We start from the raw sequence: 25,905 nt of genomic DNA, 5'->3' as shown, positions 1-25,905 counted from the left end.
AGTTGAAGCCAAAGCAAGCATTGGAAGGCATAACATGTGACAGGTAGTGGTTTTATGTAACACTCCCACACATTCTTTCAAGGTTGGCAATGTCTTTTGTTGTCCAAACAATCAAACAAATGTGTCAGATGGCCAAGCTAGCTAATCCAAGTTGGGCTGGGGCTGGTAATGTGATTGGCCAGGGAATAAATAAGTGACCAGCTTGATTTGGGTGGGACTGATTTGGAAATAGTACAGGGTGTTAATCAATATTGTTGCTAGTTGTAATGTTGACTATGTTAATGTTGACATGATGATGATGATGAATCCGCATCTCTGAGATGACCACAGTCTCTTGAGTTTACATTGTTGATCATCAGTATGAATCCATATCCGATTCCTCAGATGATCACATTCACCTGAGTTCCCATTGAATGGTTTATCACTAGTATGAATCCTGGCTAACAGAAGCCCAAGGCTGTGAACACAAGACCCCCCCCCCCCCCCTCTCCCCCTCCCCCCCCCCCCCAGGACCCCCTTCACAAATCCTACAGGGGGTCATCACATTTTTTTAAAAATCTAGAACTGTTAACTACCAGTAACCAAGTCCACACGTGCGCATTCGTATTTCCCGCGTATAGGAACTCATGAACTATTGGTGACGTCACGAACTCCGACATCCGTCAATGTTCAAATCGAGGATGTAACAAATCGCCTCATCTTCATGTCTTTTCGTGAACAAAGTTTTCCTCATCCTACCCTTCTAAAACTCCATAAAAGTCAATCATGGCGGTGGAAAAATATCAAAACGATGGAATTCTTAAAATCGTTGATATATATCTGATTGGCTTGTGATCGAGGATCGTAACGTTATTGTGGGAGTCGCTTGTTTATGAGCGTTCTGTTTCTTGTGCGGTTTTTTGCCGATAGTGAAAGCCGGAAGTGCAGTGCATTTGCACTGTGGATGTACACGAGTCCTATGTAAATGTACAGAAGTGTACATGTTTTCTATAGATACCAGAGGAAGAAAGTTGTCTTTGAGAATGGGGAATGGAGAAAGTTCAGCGGCCACTGGCCCTGACCGAAGGATATACCGGGACAGGGCCACAACAGTAAAATTACCAATGCCGGACCAGCATGAACTTGACAAACGATTTACAAAAGTTTTGGTAAGATTCCTATCCTACGGGATGCCGCCAAGAGTCACATCAATAGATGAATTCGAAGAAGTTTGTTTTGATGCTGACTAGTCAAAGTCATGCATTTCACCTTGAACAAAGGATCGTCGTGTCTCGAGGCATTGTCTGAAGTTGGCTTGGGCCATCTGACGTGTTCTGAGTCATGGCATGAGGGTGCGCATATGATTTGTTTTTGCGTTCTTCGAATTCGTCTCTCGCCATCTGTTGGATGTGGGGATGTGCACATTAGTACGATATTTAGTAACGTCTCTTGTAATACCGCGTTGCTCGTAAAACATTGTTTCATCATGACGTCGTGGTGATCGCTTTCATTTCATTTTTCCCAGAGAAAATGATTGTAATGTTGAAGACCAAATAATCATGTCATGATCTTATAAAAGATGCTTATCAGATCTGGAAGATGATTATTTGGTCTTCAGTGAGCCAAATTTAATTCACTCTATGCCTCAAATCCCTGTGACTCTGACAACGGCTGCTTACCAATGGTAATATTTGTGGTATTCCTGTACAAAATGCTTTGCATGACTATGTGACATATCCTTGGCAGGTCATTAGTGATGTTAACACGTCATAACAAGCAAACAAAATATGATATAATTTGAGTGTGACAGGTAAATTTTCAATGAACGGTTGACACTTTGATATATAAAAACAGGGTTCAATTTTAGCAGTGGTTCATAAACACAAATTTGTAATTAATGTCATTGCCTACTGCCTTCGGTATAGTGCTTACAATGTAAACAAAATCCCAACTTGGACACAAGTTTATTCATATTGGCAAACAAGCATTACCAATCCAGGATAGTCAGCTAGAGAAGGCCTGGCCTGGGGCAATGTCTGATGCATGTGTTATAAATAGATCATCATGCACACACTGAATAGACATTGAATTTTCTGGCGATTTAAAGATTTTTTAAGAGGCCTCCTTGTCATCGTGTCACTGTGCCTGTAATTATTCAGTAATCTCCGCTTGTTAGACAAAATGTAACATGATTTTTGCATTTGCGTAAAGAACCCAGCTGGTACAGCTGTGGCTACTGATGAGGCTGATTTGTAAATGGGATCATTGCTGTAAGTCTAACATAAGAATGTGCTTTTGTATATTTGGCCAATTCATGCGGCTGATGAAGCAAGGCCATGAAAGCTCGAGGAACCATCTGAAATTTTTCAAGTAGTCTCTGAATGATGAACACTTTAGTCTTGACAACAGGCAATGAGGGGAACTGTGGCAGTTTTGAATACAAAATGTATTGCTATACAATGTAGGTCCAATAATCTTCTCAAGAGACTACCATAGATTCCATGCACACTGTCATGACACATTTTTATGAACACTATATAAATATTTTTTTCCCCGTCAGTTCAAGTGGTCCCTCATTAGTAATATCTCTCTGTTAGAGTCATTGTGCTCCAATGTATGTTTGACCTGTTTGTCCTCCTTTTAACCCACTGGCCCAGTTTATCTTGTTGCTCATTCAATGACATTCCAGTCATGTTTTTGACAATGCTATCTCTCACTCCTGAAGAATTTTAGACAATCACAATACATCATACATGTAGCACATGATAATCAGGATGTTTGCAGACTCAACGAATGTTTATCATCTAATCAGACTAGTTCGAATGTCAATGGATGAGACTTCTATTTAAATCTAGTCTGGCTTTCCACCATTTACAAGATATTCACCAAGTAGATGGAGTAGGCCCTATACTTCTAACATGTTTTCTGATTGAGCTGAATTATATACTAGCCATGTTGTCTACAGTTAACCAAGCTAACATGCAACGAGCTCATGAGAATGCAAATGAGCCATGAGAAGCTCATCATCTTCTCTTTATGGTTGGAGAGCTCATCATTTTGTCCTCTCGTACATACGCTGTATGCACTCTGAGTCTGATTGGGAGGATATGTAGGGTACAGTCAATGTATGATGTACAACAGTATGCATGCTCACATGCTGTATTGGCCTGTCCGTCAAGGCCTCTTCCTAAAATAAAATAAACAGGGCATCCTTTTTCTAAAAACTGTGATAATGTTATACTGTTAGAGGTGTATTGATCTTGAACCGATGCCCAGGCCAGAAAAACCATATCCCACCTTCACTAAGCCTCTTTCAAGTTGGGCTGATTCTGCTTACTGAACTTAAGCCAAGGTTGGCCAGAACATCTGTCTGAGGTAAAAATAGAGTGTGAGGCCAAAGATAGAAGGGAAGATCTTGAGTTTAGTTGCTGATGAGATTAGGGGAGTACCTGTATAAACACTGGCTGCTCGCCTGTATTCCTGGCAGCTGTGTAGAACTGGTAATTGAGTGCTCTTCAGGTTAACCCTCTCTGTACATTAAGTTTTCCAGGCATAGACAAATGTATCCGTATTTCCAATGTTCAGTATCATGGACTGAACAGCCCCAAGCATGTAGTCTGTCAGATGAGAAGAGTCTGTTATGACGTTGCCTTGATTGAGACTAAAGATCCATGGTCCCTTCTACCCGAGTATGCCAGGCAGGGCAAGCAAAAGATCACACAAAATCTCCATGTTTTTCACCAGGTTGGGATTTAGCCCCCCCAAAAAAGTCAAATTTATCCAGCAGACCAAGGAGTGGCCTTATCACTATCAGGCAACTGGTACATCTATAAAAATGCTCTATACGATTGACCCTTTTCCTGGGCCAGAGCTTGCTTGGCTTGGGTAATAACCCATGCCTTTGCAGTTTGAACAACCTGTGTAAATTGCACCCAAGCATGGTCCACAATAGGCATCCTCATAGCAATTTCTGATTTTGGCGTAAAATTATCTTTGCAGGCATCCATGGATTTACCTCCGGATAAAGCCAGGATGCTCCAGAACTACGATGATGAGAAGAAGTGGGACCTTATCTGTGATCAAGTAAGTTCTTTTCTCTTTTTTCTTCCCTCTCATGTTAACAAGTTTCTTTTCAATAAAACTTTATTCAATTCTGCGCAATTAGTCTGACTAATCTTTAGCTGCTAGCTGCTTCAAAATTAATTTTGGCGTTCAAAATCATGACTAGAATAGAAATAGAATAGCGGGAAGGATGTTGCAAGATCCGTGAGTGACCTTCCTGCATGATCAATTATCAGTATCATGTTTGTCAATAGCTTACATGTAGCTCTTTCTGTTTGTTTATCACTTGACTTTTCTGTTGACCTGGATTGTATTTGTAACAATACTTGATGTGGGAGAGCCCTCTTGGGTGTGTTTGCATGACTGGTGACAGGTTCACACTGTCATGAGTAAAGCCACAAGAATAATTTTGACCTGCCTGTCATAGATATGAAGTAATCCGACTAAATAATAGATAATAATGAGCCTCTCCATCTCTCACAAACTATGAGATGTGTTCATGCCTTGAAATAGCTTTGAGCTGGTTCACTTCTGTTCAGGATCTCTATGGAGGCCTATTTGAAGTATCGAGATGCTGATGTGTGCGATATTGGGGGTTTCAAGGTGGTCGAGGTTCTTCACTTCTGTCCAAATACAGACACAGGATGGCTGGACAAATAGCGTCAATGAGTAGCATAAGCACTGTTTAGTAGTTGCAAGGTACAAAACACAACTACATGCACCAAAGCAGAAGGTGACTCGTACTTTTGAGAGGCCTGTCGCCCAGGTAGTGCTGTTCAGAAGTGTGGTCCTGTGTGCTCTATACCCTGTGCCCTGCATCATGGCATTGGCAGTGTCATGGGACAGGGTAAGACAGAAGAGAGACCAACTTTATTACCCTCATGAGTCTAACAGACGCTGTCGGTATTCTGCTTCAGAAGATCCATGATCAGTTGACAGTTGGAAACCATACTAGAGAATTCACCCCGATTCTTCACACCATGTTGAAGTCCTGCTTGACTGTGTGTGTTTATGTGCTTCTCTAACTTGGCTGACTTCAGAAATTAGTGCAATAACATTGACTTAGTTATTTACTGGTGGTGCTAAAAATAAGGGCCACTGCTAATACTTATACTACTGCTACATGTAGTGGAACCCAAAAAGAGCTTCACCTTCTGTAGGGTCTTCCGCTTCTCCAAGAGTCTTACACTCCTCTAAGGGTTTCCCATTGCACTCCAAGTCAAGGCCAACCACCTCCGAGCTAATTTAGCCTCAGACTATTACAGGGTCCTTCATTGACTGAAATTGAAACTGATATTACATCTCAGGTTTCATCATATGACCAAAAAAGGCAGCTATATTTGATTACTGATACACTTGTTAGTAAATGGAGACAATTGCACTAATTATGACCAGAGCACATGATAATGGATGTAATAGAATAATGATGGAGAGATGATTGTGCAGTTTTAATGAGGAGTTTGTGATTGGAATCTTGGTTGGTAGGGCGATCGTACAGCGGACTTCAAGAGAAGGCTTCCAAAAGCATTTCATACTTCCCAGAATGCACACCGAACAGATTGGCCACAACATTTTTAGATCCATTCAAAAAAAGTCTGGCATTGCCTGGTGCATGATGAAGTGCAACAAATATTTACAGGGAAGTGTAGGAGACATGATAAACACATTATAAAAACCTTGTACAGCCAACAAAAAATGGCCTCCTCCATGACAAGCGTGTATACATTGTAGAATAAAACATACGACCACTTTGCAATGATAACCACCAATGTATTCGAGCATTCTTCAGATATCGTCATGATTGATGAGATGATGATAACGCCAGGCAACTCTTCAATGAATTTGTACGCTCGTGGTTTTTTCCATGCTTCTACATGTATGTTGGCAGCCGCTATGATTCCACTGGTGCTCTCAGACTATTTGAATTTTGATGCTGTTGTTTGGTCTTGCCTAGTAAAAATGACCCTGATGACCTATCCGAATCTGGATAAAGTTCATTGGTGTGCTTAGTTATAGGGTCTCTGGCAGATTGTTCCTGGCCGGAGTAGAGCCAGAGGAAAGGTTTTTGTAAGATCAGCTGGTGAGGATCAATGACCTGCAGCCAAGTCTCTTCCTCTCTCACTATCCACTTTTCAGAAGCACATTCTACGGACTTCAAAAAGAACATATTCTTGTCAAACTGCCAAGTAGCATCCTCATTATCGACATTCTGTCGTTGGGCGTCTTAAATGCCGCGTTGGGATTACCGACTTCATAAAGTGGCAGTATGACAAGTCAGGAAGGTCATTCTGTCTTTATCGCTGCGCATACTGTAGTGATGAATAAGCTTGATTAGGAGACTTCTGCACTGTGGACTGATGACCTGTGTGCCTATATAGTAGGCTATAGTGTAACGCACTGGCAGTGGATCAGCCATAAAGCTTTTAATACATGTAGGCCGATGTTCTGTCTCGTTTTATGATTGTTGACAGGGTTGCCAAATATAAAAATAGAAAATGTGACTAAGCACACCATGGCAAAGGTTGGGGTCTGCCATATCACAAGCTTGAAGTAATCAGATGAGTTCGATGTGCGCTTAAGACTACTACTGATGTTGTGCTTGAAAGCATTGCTGGACAGAAGATGTTTTTCGGACCAGTACCACAGTGTATACCACACTCGGCATGCCTCCAAATGCTAGCAAAGTAGATGTACATGTAAGCTTACACACTGTAGGACTCTGTCTGACATATCTGAATGAAAAGCTATCCCTCAGATTCCCAGGCCAGGCAAGAAGTAAAACAACGAGTTCGATATAGAACAGAACAGAATCAATTTCACCAGCTGGGCTTATTGGTAATTTCATCTGGGGAGGTAGGATTCTACCAGATGGACTAATTGATTCATCAGCAAAATTTTATCAAAGTCAGGTAAACACAAATTGGAAAACACAGTCCATGTATTTTGATCAAGAGGGTTCTTGAGTTTAAATAGTAATGCATTGGGAATCAGATATGGTTTTGGAAGGATATCTCTAATATGATCGGGGGTAATACTAATAGGTGTCGACCAGATGGACTGTCTGATTCATCTGCTCAAGTAAAACCAGTATTGGTGCAGTAGATAGTACGTTAAAACCTCTTTTAAGAGGACACCCTTGGGACTGACAAATTCTGTCCTCAGCAGAGATGGTGTCCTGATTACAAAGGTGAAACTGTATGGAAACAACCCATTTTGAACCAGAGTCACTCCTCATGGAGGGGGTGCCCTGCTTATCATCTTTGAATAGTAACGATTGATATGCAGACTATCACCAAAACCAAAGAGGGGAGAGAAGTTGTTCTATCGTTCTATTTCCATCGTTGTCAAGTGAAAATATCGACCCTTGCATGTGACACATGCAGACTGACATGATATCCAAAAGGGACCACCCAGGTCCAAAGAATCTTCACCACTGTCTGCATGTGTGCACACAATGGCTGGTTTGTCATTGTCATGATCAATATCTCAAGTGGGTATCATCATTTTGTTGTGTATGATTGTATTCAAGGCCTATCGCTATTATATGGGCTTGTAGAATGTGATAGAAGACCAGTTAGTTTGGTAAATCAAAGGAAGTTTACCCACCGAGTCCAGTTTTAGGTGATTAAAAGTGCCCTTCGAAATTGAAATATGTTATCTTGCTGACGGCAGACGGCTGACACAGTCTACAATGTCAATCAAAGTGATCCTGGCTTGCTCTTTCACTTCAGTTCTGTACTCATTCTTTTGATTGAGTGGTAATTTTCATATCTTATCTTATCAATCCGGAAGTTGGGTTCATGCGTTCTTGATGCTGGATAGGATGCAGTTTCTGTTGATACAATTTATGGCGATGATCTTGCCAGTCAAGCCCCATCCAGTTCTCAAATCCACTTGCCATTGCTGATGTGACAGATTGAACAAATTCAGAAGCTCTCATTTCCTGATTGTCTTCCATTGTTTGACGATGCAGCGCTTCATGGGCCATTGACCAATCTGAATGGCCCCACTCATCCTTAATTTCATCTCCTTTGATAAAATTTACTTGGAGCAAAGTCTCATTGTTGCTGAATCAAGCAACCAGCTTGTAGGACAACATAGATGGGGGGAGTTTGTTATGGCTGATGACTGGCATATTTTAGGGTCTCTCACTGTTGAAAAATAAGAGAAGTGGGCAGATTGAGTGCAAAGATTAGTCAGGAATGCCAGCGAAATTATATTGTCAACACAGTCATTGATTCGCTCACTCACAAATGTGTCAGAAATTCCTGTACATGTAGGTTGACAGGTTAAATCTACCGGATTATTTCATGCAAAATTGCAAGCATGTTTTGGGTCACGTTGGGATGTTGTAAAAAAGGAAACATGTCATATTATGTATTCTACGGTTCGTCTTCTGACTCAACTTCCGTTGGTGGTATGTAAACAGTCACGAAGACTTGACCGACATGACCAATATGACCAACACGACTAGGCCTACTTGAGCAATGTACGGATATGATGATCTTTGATTTTTAACCCCTAAGTTTGGTCAGGCCGTTTCGGCTAGGTGATGCGGGGCTTTTGCCCTTCCTGTGCCAGTGACTATCATTGATTGGTAGGCCTACTTGGTCTAAAACTGAGGCCTACTGAGACATAACAGTGCCACTGATATGTTGATAGGATGGGCCGGAGTCTCCTCTCATTCCTAGAAGATGTTAGATGATGTGTGGCACCTGTAGCTCAGAAGGGGGGCTTCAGGTGAAAGCCAAGCGTGACTCACCAATAGAAATAGGCAAACAATCCTTGATGATCTACCTCCAATAACTCAGAATTGTGGATACCAATGGAAGCCAGGCAACCATTGAATCAAACCTTCGACATGTATCACTATCAGTTCAGTATCAATTGGCAAGTAAGCCTTTAGTTCCCCTTAATCAGTTTTCAAAGGTTCTCCCGAGGGTAATCCAACGGCCCGCAGTATTGTCCATCCAGTCAAGTTTTGCACCGGAAACGTGGAATTCCTGGCCAAAACTTGAAACATCATTGACCAACCATATATTGTGGAATTCAGAAAACGTACCAAATATTGAACAAAGCGTTGATGCTTTTGATAAAAAAGAACATATTTCTTCTGGTAAAAGATGTGAACAGATACATGCAATGCACTTCATAGTTTTGGTTTCTGAATAATGCTCCACATTCTTGAAAAATGTCCGCTTATCTCCGGTTCAGGTAAAGTCTTCCCATCCTGTGTGGTAGTGTGCTTTAGACTCAGGTAGACCTGAAGATGGAATAGCACTCAATGAGCTGACCCTAGGTCACACACATTTCAACAAACATGCCATCAATATTGTGAGGGTGAACTCATAGTTTGGACTGAATGTGGCAGCACTATCCAGTATGGGAGTTTCAGTGGAGCACCAGCAGAGTGCAGTCTTTGGCAATCAGTTAGGCCTGTCATATAGATTTAGACTGTTTTGCCTTTGGAATTTTTTTTTTTCGAGAGCATGAGAAGATATATTCCGGCTACTAGCATGACTAACGGCCAAACTTTGACTCAAGTATAATTTGCCAAAGATACATAATTTGCATACAACCTAACTGTACTGATGTAGGCCTAAAGCTTGCTTCCTGAATGTACACTATCAGCAATTTCCCCCAATTATGAGGCCGGTATGAAAGGCTGACCTGAATGTTGATTCACTAAAAAAGGCAATCATTTGATTAACTTATAATAGTAATAGGGTAATCAGTAGCCACAATAACTTGATGTCCATCCATTGAGACAAATTTTCATGATCTTTTCTTCTTCTCCTTGCAGGAACTTGTCCATGCCAAACAACCACCAGATTTCTACCTGAGGAAGTTACGCACGTATCTCGATCCTCACGCCACAAGGAGTTCAAAGGTACATTCAATAATGAAAAGTGCACAAGAACACAAACATTTTGTTTGGTGCCATTCCTTCTTTGAGTTGCTTTCCCTCTATAATACCATGTTTACTATGAAGTATGTACTGTGCCTTGTTTAGGTGGCAGCGGTTACATGGTTAGGCTAACCGCTATGGTTGGTGCAAGTCAGAATCACATTTCCGAGTTTAGTTTGAGGTGTGTTTTAGAATAGAAAGTGATGTCGATATCAGTTGTCTCACAAATCGCTGACACTGTCTTTCACTACATGGAGCTCTCATTTCACCAAAAACCTCGGCTGTGCCTCTGTTTTGGCCGAGATGTTAGCTCCACCCGTTTGCTTGGTGTGACTGCAGAGACAAGTTTGTCCAGGGTTCCATGTTTCTATAAATTGTATGTAACTGACCTTTGTGATGTGATCCGTTTAGAAACTCAAGAGTCCCAAGATGAGCAGGGTAAGTGGTTGCCGTACCTGCCAAATCAATCTTCACGATACTCCAACATCCTGGCATCCTCTCCTAATCATCTTATACATCACTATACATCAATGAATAAACTGGCAGATTACAGTACTGGTCACAACTAGCTGGAATCACACTTGTACTCAATCGGTGAATGATTCTTGATTTACTTCCATCGATGCATAACAAGTACGTGTAGTATGAGTGCTTTTATAACCTTACGCCACAAGAGCATTTCCTACATCGCGCAATATGTGCAAATTGGAAGTCATGTCAGTTGTGACAGGTGCTGTAATCTGCTTCAGGATTTTGGCTCGTCTGTGGATGCCTCCTGATCAGTGACAAATAGGTGGAGCAAAATGATAGATGAAAGCAACTTTATACTATAGAATATTCGGCTCTAGGAAAATTCGTCCCCGGAAAATTCGTCCCCGGAAAATTCGTCCCCGGAAAATTCGTCCCCTAGGAAAATTCGTCCCCAGAAAATTCGTCCCCGAGGAAAATTCGTCCCCGGATAATTCGTCCCTGGAGAATTCGTCCCCGAGGATAATTCGTCCCCGAGGATAATTCGTCCCTGGAGAATTCGTCCCCGAGGATAATTCGTCCCTGGAAAATTCGTCCCTGAGGAAAATTTCGTCCCCGGAAAATATGTCCCCTAGGATAATTCGTCCCTGGGAAATTCGTCCTCGAAGATAATTCGTCCCTGGAAAATTAAACAAAAGTTGAAAGTTTCTGACATTACTTTCTAGGAATAACTACTACTTACTACTTTCGACTTTTCTCATTCATTACATCTCTCTTTACCACTTAATACTATTTTACTAGCTAGTTACCTACTCCACTCTTTTCATAGTAGGTAGGGGTAGGCAGGTGAAATAATTTTTTTGTTCAAATAAGTATTTTTACTGGTCAGAATGAAAGAAAAGCTCTAAACTCTTCAATAAAATATTTCGCCTGCCTAACTCTACCTACGATATAAATAGTGGGGTAGGTAACTAGCTAGTATGGTAGTAAAGAGAGATGTTACACTGAATGAGAAAAATCGAAAGTAGTAGTTATTACTACAGTCCATTCGACAAGACTTAAGAGTCTTAGAAAGTAAAGTCAGAAACTTTCAACTTTGTAAAATATTCTGGGGACGAATTATCCTCGGGGACGATCTTTCCAGGGACGAATTATCCTCGGGGACAAATTTTCCGGGGACGAATTATCCTCGGGGACGAATTATCCTCGGGGATGAATTTTCCGGGGACGAATTTTCCTTGGGGACGAATTATCCGGGGACGAATTTGCGGGGACGAATTTTCCGGGGACGAATTATCCGGGGACGAATTTTCCTGTAACCAGAATATTCTGATTTCACCAACTAGGAACACCGAACAGCTTGCATGAATCATACTTGCACTCAATCTTGGAATAATTCATCATTTACGCCTATCCATACATCGATTACAATTAGGATGACATTGATTACTCTGAGGTTCATGCCAACCCAGTGAAATGACATTGCCTTTGATGTCTTCTGATATTAACTTCGACCTTGCTCCAGGTTCTGGTATGCAGGGCCATCACTTATAAAGCTATTTGGAACTGATAATTTCTCTTGACTTTGGTAACACATAACACAGTTTAATTAGCATAATATTGGCCGCAGATATTTTCATTCCATTGGCTGTTTGGTCTAGCTCTGCAAATTGGCGTCGACAATCCTGTCATGTTGAACCAGTTCCCCTGCTCATTCCTAGCCCCTCTTGCCCAAAATCTTGTCCACCACACAGAGTGAAGTGAAATGCCACCAAGACCCTTATCTATGAACCATAGATCTGCACCCCTATGTCGTGTACCCAACCATATATTCCACATGATTTCAAAGCATGTCAAAAACCTGTAGTTGATTTGAAAATCCTCTCCCCTTGCAGAAAATGTAAAAATGAGTTGATTTTGAGTGTACACACCTTTGTGACTCTGTCAAGATCAGATTCAACACATTTTTATGCATTGCCTATTCATTTCAGGACTTCTGTTCTTTCATTTTGAGTTATCGAAAAGCAATGTTAATTATGCTTTCATTTGTGGCTAATTGATAAATTTCTGGTTATGTTTTATTATTCATATTTTAGATAAGTTTGGGAGGCGACAAAGAAGTATGCAATTTTACCGAATTTGTTTTGACAGGGTTTCAGATAACACTCCATATGATATGATTATCCTCCACCGGCACTCAAACTTTCTTGTACCCAGTCCTCTAACCACATTTCGGCATACTTCATTTCGGTTTGTCCAGGTTGGCAGCAATGTCTTTCTAGGTGATCCGACAGAAAAACCATTACTGACCCAATGCATTAGTCCTAATGCCAAAAGTTGAAAAATTAATTTTTGCGGGTGGTGCGCCTGTGTAAAATGCATAGATGATAAGCCTGTTATCTGATGTCCTGTTTTGGGTTGGGTTGGTAATAGGAAAAAGTTTTAACTTGCATCTCAATATCATAATCATAGCCAACATAGTGATTTTAAAGTTATCATATTGATATTCTAGGATTGTGATTCTGATGAAGCTGAGGAAAGTTATGCGTGTTACAGCAAGTTCTTCGTCAGGATTGTGAGCCCTTTGTCATGTTGGAACGATTTTCAGTGTTTTTCTTCAGATGTCATGTTATTTCAGAGACTATCTACTGTTCGGTGTCTTTAACTCTTTATATTTTAATTTTTTGAGAGAATGGCACTTGCATTTTTGGTGACTTTACACAGAAAATGCAGTGCAGGTTGTTAGAAAGCATGTTGGCTGGTAACTTCATGTTGACATGTTGTTTTACACGTATGTTCATCAATGTACATGTAACAACATGCTATTTTATGTACATCTATGTACATGTAACAACATGCTATTTTATGTCCATCTATGTACATGTAACAACATGTCAAGTTGTTTTACGTACATCGATGTACATGTAAACAACATATCAACATTGGAGAGGTTGCTGCTTGATTCCACAAGGTTAAGGTGCAAACTGTTGAGGTTTAAGAATCAAATGAGGATCTCTCTCTCTCTCTCTCTCACTCAAGGCCAAGCTCCACTGGGAAATTGTGGTAAAATCCTGCATCAGCCAGATTGATAACTTAGAATTAAACGGTTTGAATACTTAGCATAGAATTAGTACATTTTAGCTCCATTTTTCATACTATTTGAAGAATTGAGTTATGTTTAGGCAAATTGATTTACAGCTGAACTGTCTAGTTTAGAGCCAAATATGATTTGCGTCTGCCTACTTTTACAGTTAAATCTAAAGACCACTATCAACAAATATTTAGTAAGCCCTTTTTTCTTCGCCTGGGTAGAAACATTTAATGCAATGCGTGTTTTTACTAGCTACGTTTGCATCGTAAAATTGGCGTACCGTGTAGTATATGAACAGTCGTAGCCCTGGTAAATTTGGTCTTCCAGACATATCCCAAATTGGCCTGATGTGCCGGTTTGTGACTCTGTCAGCCTCGTCCTCAGCACCCAAAAGTGTGATGAGCTGCATTGTGCCGCTGTGGAATTGACACTATGGTGCAAAATGAGCCCTAAAAGAGTCTAAAATGTGCAGATCGTATCATAATTCGTCAACTTGGGATTTGCCTGTTTTAAATCGTCTGTAGTAGTGTATAGATGTTCTTTATTTCACTCATTTTGGCAATAAATTTTGTCGTATATTAGACTTAGATTATGAAGTAAGATGTCCATATTGATATTGTTCAAATCCTGCCTCCCTGTTTATTGTTTAATAGTCCGCATCTTTAATCACGCCTATTTTCGTTCAGTTGTTCTCCCGACGTAGACGGACGGCCCGCCAGGTAGCGATTTGCTTCTTTTTAGTTTGTTGAGCATTTTACGCATTTAGTTTCATTCATTCTCTGGAATGCAAGGCTTGTCATCATCACTGACATCAGATCATAGCTCCCATCAATAATTTGTTGTTTCTGGTCCTCCTGTTTTGCTATTAAACATGCACTCAGTTTGACAGTTTGAAATGCATTTGGCATCAACTCAAACATGGTAAAGGAGTTTGGCTGGCGTGTGCACACCAGTCTGATATTTCACCGGGGGATCAGAAACATACAAATCAATTTGCCAAATCCTTAGCCTATTGTCATTTCCAAAGAGTCAAGTGCCAGACTGTACAGGGTGTTTTGAAGACATTGCTTTCATCATCAGCGATTTCAAGATATTTTCAAAATATGCTTTTCAAATGACTATGTAAATCACCAATTGATCAAGTGCGAGTGTTTCACCTCATGCTTTTAATGTTTGCTGACTCGGCATATTTAGGTGGCGGTTTGACACAGTTTGACAAAAACAGGGCTGAATTCACGATATCATTTTAGCCTGATGGCCCAAGAACGAAGAAATTCTCTCTGCAGTTTGCTTGTTGAAGTGTAAATACTGCCGCACTGGCTTCCAATAAGCCATGCCCTGCACATGCCAATATGCTACATTGACTCTCATTCATAGTTTGTTTCATTACAGTGAGAATTACAAGGTAGAATATTTTTAGTGAGATTTTCGGCTGTAGTTGGCGTGATTTGTGCATTTTTTGTTGGTCATCGTGAAATTGAGATCATTTTGAAATACTTAAGTGTGGGTAATTGTTTTGAGCGTGAACATTTTCTTATGTCTTTTTCCATATCTAGCATGGACAAAAATATATTGTTTGCCTTAGAAATGTTTGTATTGATGATGGTTCTAGACAGTCCAGAAATATACTGTTTTTTCTTGAATTTATGTTTGAGAGTTAAGTAAATTTTCACAGGTATTTCTCTAGGACATAATAATGTTGCTTATAATGTTTTGCTAACATCTTTTATAAAGTGCGAAGATCTGCTTGCTATAAAACAGCTTTAGAAGACGTGAAGTCCCACGACCAAAAATATCCCCTCTCAACTGCTTATAACAAACCTGTGAGGGAGGAAATATGTGAGCAAAATAGTGTCCTAGGGTCAAACTTGTGAACGTTGTGTTTCTCTATTGAAAATGTTCGAAATGTTTGTATTTTGAATATACGTAGTATGTTGAATGTCTTATTGAGTGCACGCCAGCCCTATCAGACACTTGTCTGAAAGGGCTGGTTGCAGCAAAGCAAGGGTTTAACATTTAACTTGTGTGATAAGTCTAGTCAGATCAGAGCAAGAGTTTAACCTTTAACCTGTCCTGTTTTAACATATTAAACTTGGAACATTTGACAAGATATATGTTGTCAGATGGACAACTGAGAAATAATATCATCAACTAATCTAACTTGTATAATACATTTGATGATCAACAAGGTGAGGGCCATTGGAGGTAGCCTTCCATTGTTTCATGGGGATGACAGCCAGCCACCTAGCACTGCTATGGCATCCTGGTGGGATTGACCAGAAGACAGTTCCTTATACTCCTTCGAGGACTGAATCCTATTCCTAGGACAGCAGTTTATAATATTAAAAAAAATATTGATGATTCTAAATTGAGTGCGTCGTGTACCTTATCTTGACCACCTAGGTGTTTGCATTATCTTGACCACGAAGATTTTTTGCATTTTATTAAAATGTATACCCTTAACCCTACACTCAAATCAGAGGGAGTATAAGACCATAAGATTCAGGCTTCTTGAACCAAACGGACACCTGTTTCTAATCTAATGATTTAAACTTTGTGTTATTACAGAAACGGAAAATGCTGGGTGACGCTACCTCAACACAAGTACTGCGGGACCTTGAAATATCTCTACGGACCAATCACATAGAGTAAGATTGTCGTTTCAACCTCTGACCCTGCTGCTTATACTCCATTTCATGAAAAAAATGACACAAATGTTACCATTTCATTTCATTTACTGTACATACATGCATTTTGTAATATTCTAGAATGTGATATTTTTCAGATGGGTGAGGGAATTCCTTTCGGAGGAGAACCAAGGTTTAGACGTCCTTGTCGATTATCTACACTTTTCACAAATTGTTATGAGGTAAGATTCATTTATAAATAGGGCCTAGAATTAGAGAAAAACACCCTAGGCCTAGATTAAAATTCCTTTGGAGCAGTTTTTGTGTCCTCCCAAAGGAAAATAGGTATCATTGACTCTGTCCAGCAACAGCCCTGATAGACACCAAACTGTTTAATAAAATGTCAGATATTTGTTCTTCAGGGAACAGATGCTTCAAAACTCGTCTGCGTCGGATGAAAGTGAAGAGAGTCCAACCAAAAGTCCGCCAAATCGCAGCTTAAAGCGCTCACATTCCAAAAGTCCTTCAATACGAAGGGGTCGGATGAGCACACGGATATTTGACAAAAAGTTGAATATCGGTGAGGCACGGGATGACGTCCATGTTTGTATAATGTGTCTTCGTGCTATCATGAACCATCAGGTAAGTTTGTTTTAATGGGTAGATTCATGTTGGGATAGATTCTCGCCGGCAAAGAGTCACGCCAGGGTAGACTCACATTGTTGTACACTCACACTGCTGTAGACTTCAATATACAAGTGACATGTCACAAGTAACAACGTGAATCCTAACACTCGCATCGGTTGTTGTGGTTTTGATCTTGGAGTGTCATCACTCCACAGATGGGATGTTCTAATCTCTCGCATTTCTATTCCAGTATGGTTTCAACCTTGTGATCGCCCACAAAGAGGCCATCAACTGTATAGCGCTCAGTTTAAATCATAAAAGTCTCCGGTAAGTTGAATGCAAAGTACGATTGATTTAACCGTGAAATTGTATTTTGGGTCTTCTGGTTCCAGATCTTGTGTCCTCTCTCAGCGAAGAGGATCTTCAATTCAGTGATTTTCAATTCATTCTTCATGAGAGATCTTTTATTATGATTTCAGGACGAAAGCGCTGGTGCTTGAGCTGTTGGCCGCGGTGTGTTTGGTCAGCGGAGGACACGAAATCATCTTATTTGCATTTGATAATTTCAAAGAAGTCTGCCAGGAACGATATCGGTTTCAAACGCTCATGGAGTATTTCGGGAACCATGAAGATTTTCACATAGATTTTATGGTGGGTTATAGTTTTTATTAGATTGCTCTTGAATCAAAACTCAATACCCGTTTGAGAGCTCAGATCAGGCAGCCTAGATCTCCATGCTCAGAAAATTTTTCTATAAAACAATCTTTGTTTCCAGGTTGCCTGTATGCAGTTTGTCAACATCGTGGTCCATTCGGTTGATGAGATGAACTTCCGCATTCACCTGCAGTATGAGTTCACACAGATAGGCCTCGATGACTTCTTAGGGGTGAGTGAGAATAAAGTTCAGGTGTTGAGATCACAAAGATTGCAGCAGGAAAGAAAGGAATTGCACCTCTTGCAAAAGATAGTGTTGAAATACTGTCTGAGAAGAGGCTTAATGCAGAGGGTAAAACTGCTGCTGAACTTTATATTTCTGGACAAGTACTGTTTTGAGAGGTCTACGTCATACAACTCAGTCTGAGGTACCTGGCTCCTGCCTACAAGTCTCGCCAAAACCGTTCCTCAGAGCAAATTATTCGATCAGAACTCAACCAGTGTCTTCTTGAGGCAATTCCTCTGAAACTCCTCTTTGAAAATCATGTTCTCTTCAACAGAAATTACGGTATACGGAAAGCGACCGGTTACACATCCAAGTTCAGGCGTACCTCGAGAACATGATTGATGTGGCCATGTTGGTAGAGGACTCTGAGGTGAAAAACTCGGCCTTAGAACGGGTGCAAGAACTAGAAGAATCTCTTTCACACGTAAGTTTACTTGGCTTGGAACACACTGGCATTAGTGCAATTCAGAACAAGAATCGTCGCTGACAAGAGCAAGTAGACAGTCTTGGCATCAATCAGTCATAAGAACTGTGCATTGATAGTGTATTCGAAGAGCTTTGTAGTGCTCAAAGGACCTGATGTATTTATATATTTCTCTTTAGTTTCACTTTAACCACTCCTTTTAACTATGGTCATTAATTGAGATAATTCTGAAATCAACAGTTTAGTTGTGGCATGAAAGTGGTGAGCTTCACTTCTGTTATTAGAGAGGTTCAAATTTCGATCCGAGGATGAGGTGGCATTTTGAAAATGCGTGTCTTGTTACTGTTGTCGGAAATGCATTGAAACAGTGTCTCATTTAATGTCTGGTATGCCTAGGAACAATAATACAAAACAGTCCACTGGACTTGATGAGAGAAAATAATCACCATGTTCTCGTTCTCTGATCAAAATCTAAACTTCTCAAGTTCAATTTCAATTGGTTGGTTTTTAAATGTTTCTTCATTTTCTTTTAATTGTTTCCTTGTTGTTGTTGGGTATTTGTTATGACATAAGATGACCTGATATTTCGAAATTCATGTCAGGGCGAATGTTAATGAGGAAGTTGTTTCAATATAAATTGGGTTTTCATGTTTATCAATCTCCAATTTTTGATGGCTGATTTTTCATATTGTAGCAATTTTGTTTTGTTTATAGCGGTTTCGGGGAAACAATTTAACATTGCTTTATTCCTTATTTTATTGGCGTGTTGATAATAATTTAAGATCATTTTGGTACGAATTATACACAACCGAATCTTTCCAGCATAAGCAACATTTTGTAATCTGCCAAAATCAAAATTAGTTGGCTCTGTCCATGAAAGGCATCACCTGTGAACAATCCAAGTGGTGAATGAATTTGTCACCTGTGTATTATTTTCAGGCATCGGAACAACTTCAAGATCTGGAGGAAGAATCATTACTCAAAATAATCGAATTAGAACGACAGTTACAAGAAGCATTAGTCGATAATGAAAATCTGCGTAATTTGGCGGAACGCCAGGAGGAGGAGGTTCATACGTTACGAAAGGTTGTCACAGACAAGGATGAGGAATTCCAACAAACACTCGATTCACGATTATTGGAGCTTGAGGAATTACGCAAAAATATTAAAAGTTAGTAGATATGGTTTCATCCTTGTTCGCGCAATGCAAACAAGTGGTTTTAATCACAGCGAACTGCAAAAATTACTGCTGTGATGAACGATGAGAAGATATCTAGTCTGCAGTAACATGTAAAACTAGTCGCTGGGCATGATTATTCTTGTCGCAAGATGACTGATTTTGGAATTGTTGCTACATGCACGAAGTTCTGACATTTATTCGTCCTTATTGTTATGTTTCAGATAATAACGTTTCGAGTCCCAGGTCAACGGCGGCCCCAGCCTCGGTGACTGCGCCACCACCACCACCACCACCACCCCCTGGACCGATGGCTCCTCCACCCCCACCCCCACCCCCAGGACCGGGGGCCCCTCCTCCACCTCCACCACCGGGGATGATGATGCCGGGAATGCCTTGTAAGTCTTTGAAATATGAGAAAACTCATGCCTGAATGAGAATCTTTACTTCCAGATTGATCCCGATTTCTGAATTTTTTGAATCTGGAAAAAAATTCTCAAATTTTTTTCATACTTCTATCAAAGAATCTCGAAGCATGACTCTGTCATGTGAGGGCAAGCAAATTGAATGCAAAGGTCTACCACAGCTATGAAGTAAACGCGTGTTGATGATGATATGATGATGATGATCAAGATTACTAGGATGATTTCATCTCATTCATTTTAATTTCAGCCATGACAATAAAACGCTCAATCCAGCCAAAATACCGGCTGCCCATCTTGAACTGGGCGCCACTCAAACCTCAACAGGTTAAAGGAACCGTCTTCGCCGACCTAAATGACGAGAAGCTCATGAAGTTTATCAATTTCAACCACTTCGAAGATTCGTTTAGGATAGGTGGCGCCATCATGGACAACGATGAGGTAGATAATACGCCTCGTACAATGCGACGGTCGCGGAAACCATCGTTGATGAGTTTGTTGGAACCGCAGCGTACAAGAAATGTTGGTAAGTAGAAAAAGTTTTTTTCCCTCCAAAAATGATAGTTCCACATGGAGGTTTCACTGCCTCAAGTCTGTTAACCCAGGTAGCGAAGAATGGAGCATAAATGAAGACTATGGGAAGAAATTATACGTAAAAATTTGTTGGTGGAATCGATATCTAATCAATATATTGTGTTTCTTCCAGCCATCACCAAACGTAAACTCCAGCTGCCAAATGAAGAGCTAACACGAGCAATAAACAGGTTCGTATCTTCCTTGATAACATTGATAGCATTTTTTGCTCACATGGATGAGCTCAAGTTATCGTGTCTTGTCCCACATCTGTCGTCCGCCGCACTTGGATCAAAGTTTGTAGAAATTGATCAAAATTGATATTTGTCTTGCATTTCAGTTTCGATCTGAAGATATTACACCTCGAACTTGTCGACATCTTACGACGGATGATACCAAACGAGAAGGAAGTCAAAGCGTTCAAAGAATACGAGAAAGAACGAAAACCAATCAACATGTTAGCAGAGGAGGACCAGTTTATATTCATGGTGCGTCGGGGTATTTCACACCTTTGATTGCAGATACTGATTTTGGCATTCGTTTTTTGCGGCGTTGCAAAATTTCGCAAGTTTTAGTTTGGCAGATTCCCACCAGGTGTCCTTTCACAGGGGAATCTGCTCAGCAGTTTATGAATGTAAGACCTGCAGTTGACTGATCCACTGAAACTCACTTCATTACCTTCTCATTCCAGCTTTACAAGATTGAGAGACTACAGCAGAAGTTGCAGATCATGAATTACGTCGGAAACTTCTTCGAGAATGTTCACTCATTACAGCCAGTAAGTAGTGGAAATTGTGTATAAATCCTTTTCTTCAGTTTTCCAATTTGAGTTGATGGCGTTTCTAGGTAAGTCCTTAGTCGTGTGGGAGTGATAATGTGACTCTCTTCACACGGTTGTCCTTGCATCCTCGTGTCCATCTTGCCAGGTAGCATCCTGCTCATATACAGTTAGTATTTAACAGTCTATTACAGGTATTTCTGTTTCATTTTCCAGCAATTGAATGCCATAATCACAGCTTCCATGTCCATTAAAAATTCCCACAAAGTGCGGAAACTGTTAGAGGTGAGTGGCCCACGTTTTAAACTCTTTTGCTCTAGAATGATATTCCAAAATTTCTCTTTTCTGATACAATTTCTTCTTCTCTGATGTAATTACCCTTGTATATTTCAGGTCATTCTTGCATTTGGTAACTACATGAACAGTGCAAAGAGAGGAGTTGTCTATGGCTTTAAGATACAGAGTTTAGACATGGTACGTACAGAGGTCCCTGGTTCCCACCCCACAGTCAGTGTGAGATTCTATGTACGTCTGTTCTTCTCACTTAGCTTCCTCGGCCAGGGTTAAAGTGTCAAGTGGGATGATAACCTCTACCAAAGTTGATATCAGACTATAAACCCATCTTGAAATTTCAGAACAACACAACACATCATGTGGTTAATTTCTTCTTCTTCAGCTCCTTGATACAAAGTCACAAGATAAGAAGATGACGTTGCTGCATTACATCGTTGAGACGGTCAGACAATCGTTCCCTGATCTGCAGAATTTCGAGAATGAGCTGCGTTTCATAGAGAAGGCAGCATCAGGTAGGGCCGGTTTTGTCACTTCGAATGAGTAGACCAGCGTGGGTTTCTTGGGGGTGATATTTTTCTCTCTTTACAGTCCTTTGTATGAGACTTCTGTGAAGAGCTATCCGCAGGATACTGGACATGAGTTTCTAGGCCTTTGCTTATACACGTTTCTGTGACGATTAAAAAGTTATTGTCATTGTTTATTTCAGTTTCTATGGAGAACATAACCACAGATATTGATGATCTAGTCAAAGGAATGGAGTTGGTTCGGCGGGAATACGCATTGCGGAAAGATTCCCGCGACTCTTATCTGGTGCTGAAAGATTTCTTTGTGAACGCTGAGGATAAGTTGAGGAAGTTGCAGGCTGATGCCAAGACAGCCAAGGTAAGATTTGGTGCTGTTTTTGAGGAGCCTCGTAGTCTAGTGGCTTACACTATTGGTTCGCACGCAATAGGGTCTAGGTCAGATCTCGAAGTGAACCAAGTATTGTATTTCTGGATGAACTGGCGTGGCTCTTGGGGGGAACTAAAAGTAAAAGAATTTGATGACAAAATGCTTCGAACAAGAGAATCAGACATTGAAAAATCATGACTTTTAAATTTAATTACTGGCAAAAAGAACTAAGCGTTGTATTCTTTACAATTTTCAGGAGGCATATTCGGCTGTTGTTGAGTTCTTTGGCGAGAATCCCCGCACGTTAGCACCAACAACTTTCTTCTCCATGTTTGTGCGATTTGCTAAAGCTTGGAAGGTAAGAGGTTTTGTGGCTTTCGAGATGTGATTGGTTTTCGCTGTGGTCGTTTCATCTCGTTTGTTATTTTTCTGATATAAAGACCGACCTTTTGATGAGTCCTGAAATGGTACCCAAGTGACTGCGCCCCCAAATTTCTCATGTTTCTGTCTTTGGATTGCAGCAAGCTGAGCAAGATATTGATACGCGGCGCAAGCTGGAATTGGCCGCCCAACAACCGCCCCCGGATGCTGATAGGAAGAAGGACAAAAAGGTGAAACAATCGGTCAGAACATGTTTGAGATACTCGGCATGTGAAGCCATGGTCAGGAGCCTGGCTGGGTTAGAGAACTGGTTTTGAACTGGAACTGATCATGTTATCAATTTTGTTATTTTGATAAGGAGTATTCAGCTCAATCATTAATTAAGCATTGTGGCCCATGGTGAGCCATTGACAGATCCTTCTTACTGGTGATGCATGGACTCTGCAAAAACATGAAATATAAAGACGTTTTTGCTGTGGTTGGTTTCAAATCTGGATACAAACACAGCTAGATCAGTTCAAGGTCAATACCAATTGAGCATGAACCCCAAACCAGACCGATAGTCTGGGTTTGGTGGTGTTCTCATACTATGCCTGATGGCCATTCACCCTCCTGACCAAATCACTGCATGTTCTGTCATCACTAGAAAATCCAGTATTTATGGAGGAAAATAAACAAGAGACGAGTGAAGAGATTATTTTGTTTTTTTAATCATAAACCCTTTCTCTGCAGGAGGCCGTCGTGACGGAGTTGAAGCGGAAACAAGGACAGATCCGGGAGAAGAAACTACTTGGCAAGGACGAGGTGTATCATGGTGCTTTAGAAGATATCCTATTAGGTAAGCTTCAAATGAAGATAAGGCTATTGAGGACTTGCCAAATAGCTTGTTGGGGTGCCAACCTGAACAAGGGGCCACCAGAAAACCACCATACACATGTTGGTTTGTGATGTAGAAAAAATATCTCCCCCAAATTTTTTCCAGATTTGTTGTCTTAATCTTTCCAATGTTGTTTTCAGACTTGAAGAATGAGCCTTACCGCCGTGCCGATGCGGTGAGAAGGAGTCAACGACGAAAAAACCAGGTTAATATTCGTGCGTCAAAGAACATGGATGAAGCATTTTAGATTGATAAAAGAGGGAGCCGCAATAGATAGGTTATTCTGATATATGCGGAAACATTGTTGTCAACATTTGAGCTGTGAAAATTTCATGATTGGCCAAAATGGGTTGCTATGATAATCCTAGTCACTAGCGAAAAAAAGAGAAAGTGGAAATGCTGGATTAGTTTTTGACAAATGTGTTCATCTCGGATATGATTGAATAAGATATTGTAACCAAGTTAGTACTTATGTCTCTTACTTATACGTGAGACACATCTTTGCAATAGAAATATAAAGTATCTGGGTTTTAGGCGAGCAGTTTGTTAGCAATAAAAAAAGAGGGTTGATATTGGTATATTTTGACATTATCTGATGTAAATTAGTTGCCTGAGTGCTAAGGTTTGCCTCCCTGTGTGCATGCACTTTGTACACTTCAATGTAATACAACTAAATGTGTGCAAGCTTCCGCTGCAGAAAGAACAGCACAAAACATTTTTTTCCGTGCATTCTGTAGTTGAGAGAGCTTAAGTCAGAGCGAATCATTACTATACTTGTACATAGTATGTAAAATAATATATGCTTCATAGTCCTTCCTGTAGTAGGGAAAATAGAATGTACATTTTGTATTGGTAATGCTGTGGATGCAGATATCTTGAGAGGTTTGAAAAAATTGAAATAGATGATTCTAAACGGTTGAGTACATTATAACTGTAGTTGGCCAAAGCCACTGCTTGCACTAGTTTGATACTGCATCTGTAGTAGGCCTACAGTTCATGTGGATGTCACACTTGTGACTGCTTTATATACCGACTGCTTGCTTCAGATGATACCTGACATAACGTATCTTCTCTGCTGTATATACAGATTATTCAATTCTGCTCCTGAATGGTGTATAAATTTCTCCGCCTATGTAATGTATTATGTGTTGAAATCTGCTTTGCTTCCTGGAACCGAGAAATATTCCTGCCATAGCCGAGGTCTCTATCATGGAATTCAAGTGGTGTCTTGAAAACATATGAAATGCACTAATAGCTTAAAAGTAGCTCCTGACCATCAGTTATGGGATGGTCGCAATGGTCAGATTATTACTTGGCATTCTTCAGATAGTCTGACACCCAATGATGGTGAAAAATTATACAATGGGGACTGTTGAACCCTAGTCTTAACATGAAAAGCAAACGAACTTAAGAACTTGGTGCAGTATGTAGTCTTCCACAAGTTCCTGGTCTATTCATTCAGCTGATTTTAAATTGTCTGCTTAATTTGTTTAATATGCTGTTGGGAGTCAATGTGCCTTCCGTGCTCCAACTTGGCTGTTATTATAAACGTTATTTCAGATTGTTTCAAATGTGTTCAAATCTTTTGGTTGTTGAGAAAAGGAGTTCCTAAAATGGACACATTCAGATTTTGAGGAATTGATCAACTCTTCACAGTGTTCATTCAAAACCAGTTTATTGTTAAAATCAGTGCTCAATACCGGTATTTGTTTTGTAAAGGGTTCTTGTTGAACGTGTTAAATTTGTTTCAGTGGAAATAGATGTGCTTGCGGTATGACTGATTTGGTCCAAAAAAAAGTGTCCTGTTATGATTTTGGACTTGCTGTTCTTTATAACTGGGCGCCCTGTATAAACACAGATACATACAAGTATAACCACTCCTTCGGCCGGGTTTACATAGAGTTGACGTTGTCGCTTGTCATTTGTAATGCGTGACATGGGGAATGAACAAGTTATTACCAGAGACAGGGCTACATAGGATTCATGGTGTCACTTTTCACCCTCATGTCATGTTGTCGAACCCAAGTCAGTTTAAAACATGATTGTGACAAGTGACATGCAACACGTGAACTGTGACAACGCGACTCCTATGTAAACCAGCTGCAAGGGAACAACTTATTTCGACACGACTTTGCAATGGGCTATTAACTTCTCTTCATATTTGAGTACAAGAATCTCCAGTTGAATTTTATTGCATATTCGAGATAAAATGTGCCTTTTTGATATAGATGTGTATATTGTTAGCTGAATGTCCCATTTCCTGCATGTTCAGAACCAATGACCTTGAACCTCAAGGTCATGACTGTAACCTTGGGATGCATCCACTGCAATTGTATGTAGAATGTAAAATATTGCAACCACAATTAAAGTCATTCATGTACTTGTA

General features: G+C 40.3%; 1 protein-coding gene across 7 annotated transcripts; it reads left to right on the top strand.

The window, feature by feature from the left end:
- The first annotated feature begins 699 nt into the window (after positions 1-699).
- On the top strand, positions 700-25,905 carry LOC135500873 (formin-like protein). Of its 7 annotated transcripts, none has more exons than XM_064792547.1 (26): positions 700-1,148; positions 3,979-4,062; positions 9,845-9,931; positions 10,361-10,387; positions 14,195-14,227; positions 16,077-16,156; positions 16,294-16,377; positions 16,558-16,777; positions 17,013-17,089; positions 17,242-17,413; positions 17,538-17,648; positions 17,977-18,126; positions 19,066-19,297; positions 19,528-19,701; positions 19,976-20,251; positions 20,432-20,489; positions 20,639-20,786; positions 20,990-21,076; positions 21,293-21,361; positions 21,470-21,550; positions 21,753-21,882; positions 22,077-22,252; positions 22,518-22,619; positions 22,783-22,872; positions 23,375-23,480; positions 23,660-25,905. In XM_064792547.1, the coding sequence occupies exons 1-26, from the start codon at positions 981-983 to the stop codon at positions 23,764-23,766; spliced, it is 3,129 nt and encodes a 1,042-aa protein (XP_064648617.1). In that variant the 5' UTR covers positions 700-980; the 3' UTR covers positions 23,767-25,905. The 7 variants fall into 7 exon arrangements, with proteins under 7 accessions (XP_064648617.1, XP_064648616.1, XP_064648618.1 ...); XM_064792546.1 differs by having other exon boundaries at positions 22,783-22,884; XM_064792548.1 differs by lacking the exon at positions 10,361-10,387 and having other exon boundaries at positions 22,783-22,884.

The sequence above is a fragment of the Lineus longissimus genome, chromosome 16, assembly GCF_910592395.1.
Source record: "Lineus longissimus chromosome 16, tnLinLong1.2, whole genome shotgun sequence".
Lineage (NCBI taxonomy): Eukaryota > Metazoa > Nemertea > Pilidiophora > Heteronemertea > Lineidae > Lineus > Lineus longissimus.
This window is presented reverse-complemented; position numbering and strand designations above follow the sequence as displayed.

What these genes read in the sequence shown, in the direction of transcription:
- LOC135500873 (XM_064792546.1), top strand. Translation starts at nt 981, where the DNA reads ATGTTTTCTATAGATACCAGAGGAAGAAAGTTGTCTTTGAGAATGGGG. An exon ending in AGATACAGAGTTTAGACATG is followed by an intron (nt 21,551 to 21,752) that starts GTACGTACAGAG and finishes CTTCTTCTTCAG; the next exon opens with CTCCTTGATACAAAGTCACA. An exon ending in CATAGAGAAGGCAGCATCAG is followed by an intron (nt 21,883 to 22,076) that starts GTAGGGCCGGTT and finishes TGTTTATTTCAG; the next exon opens with TTTCTATGGAGAACATAACC.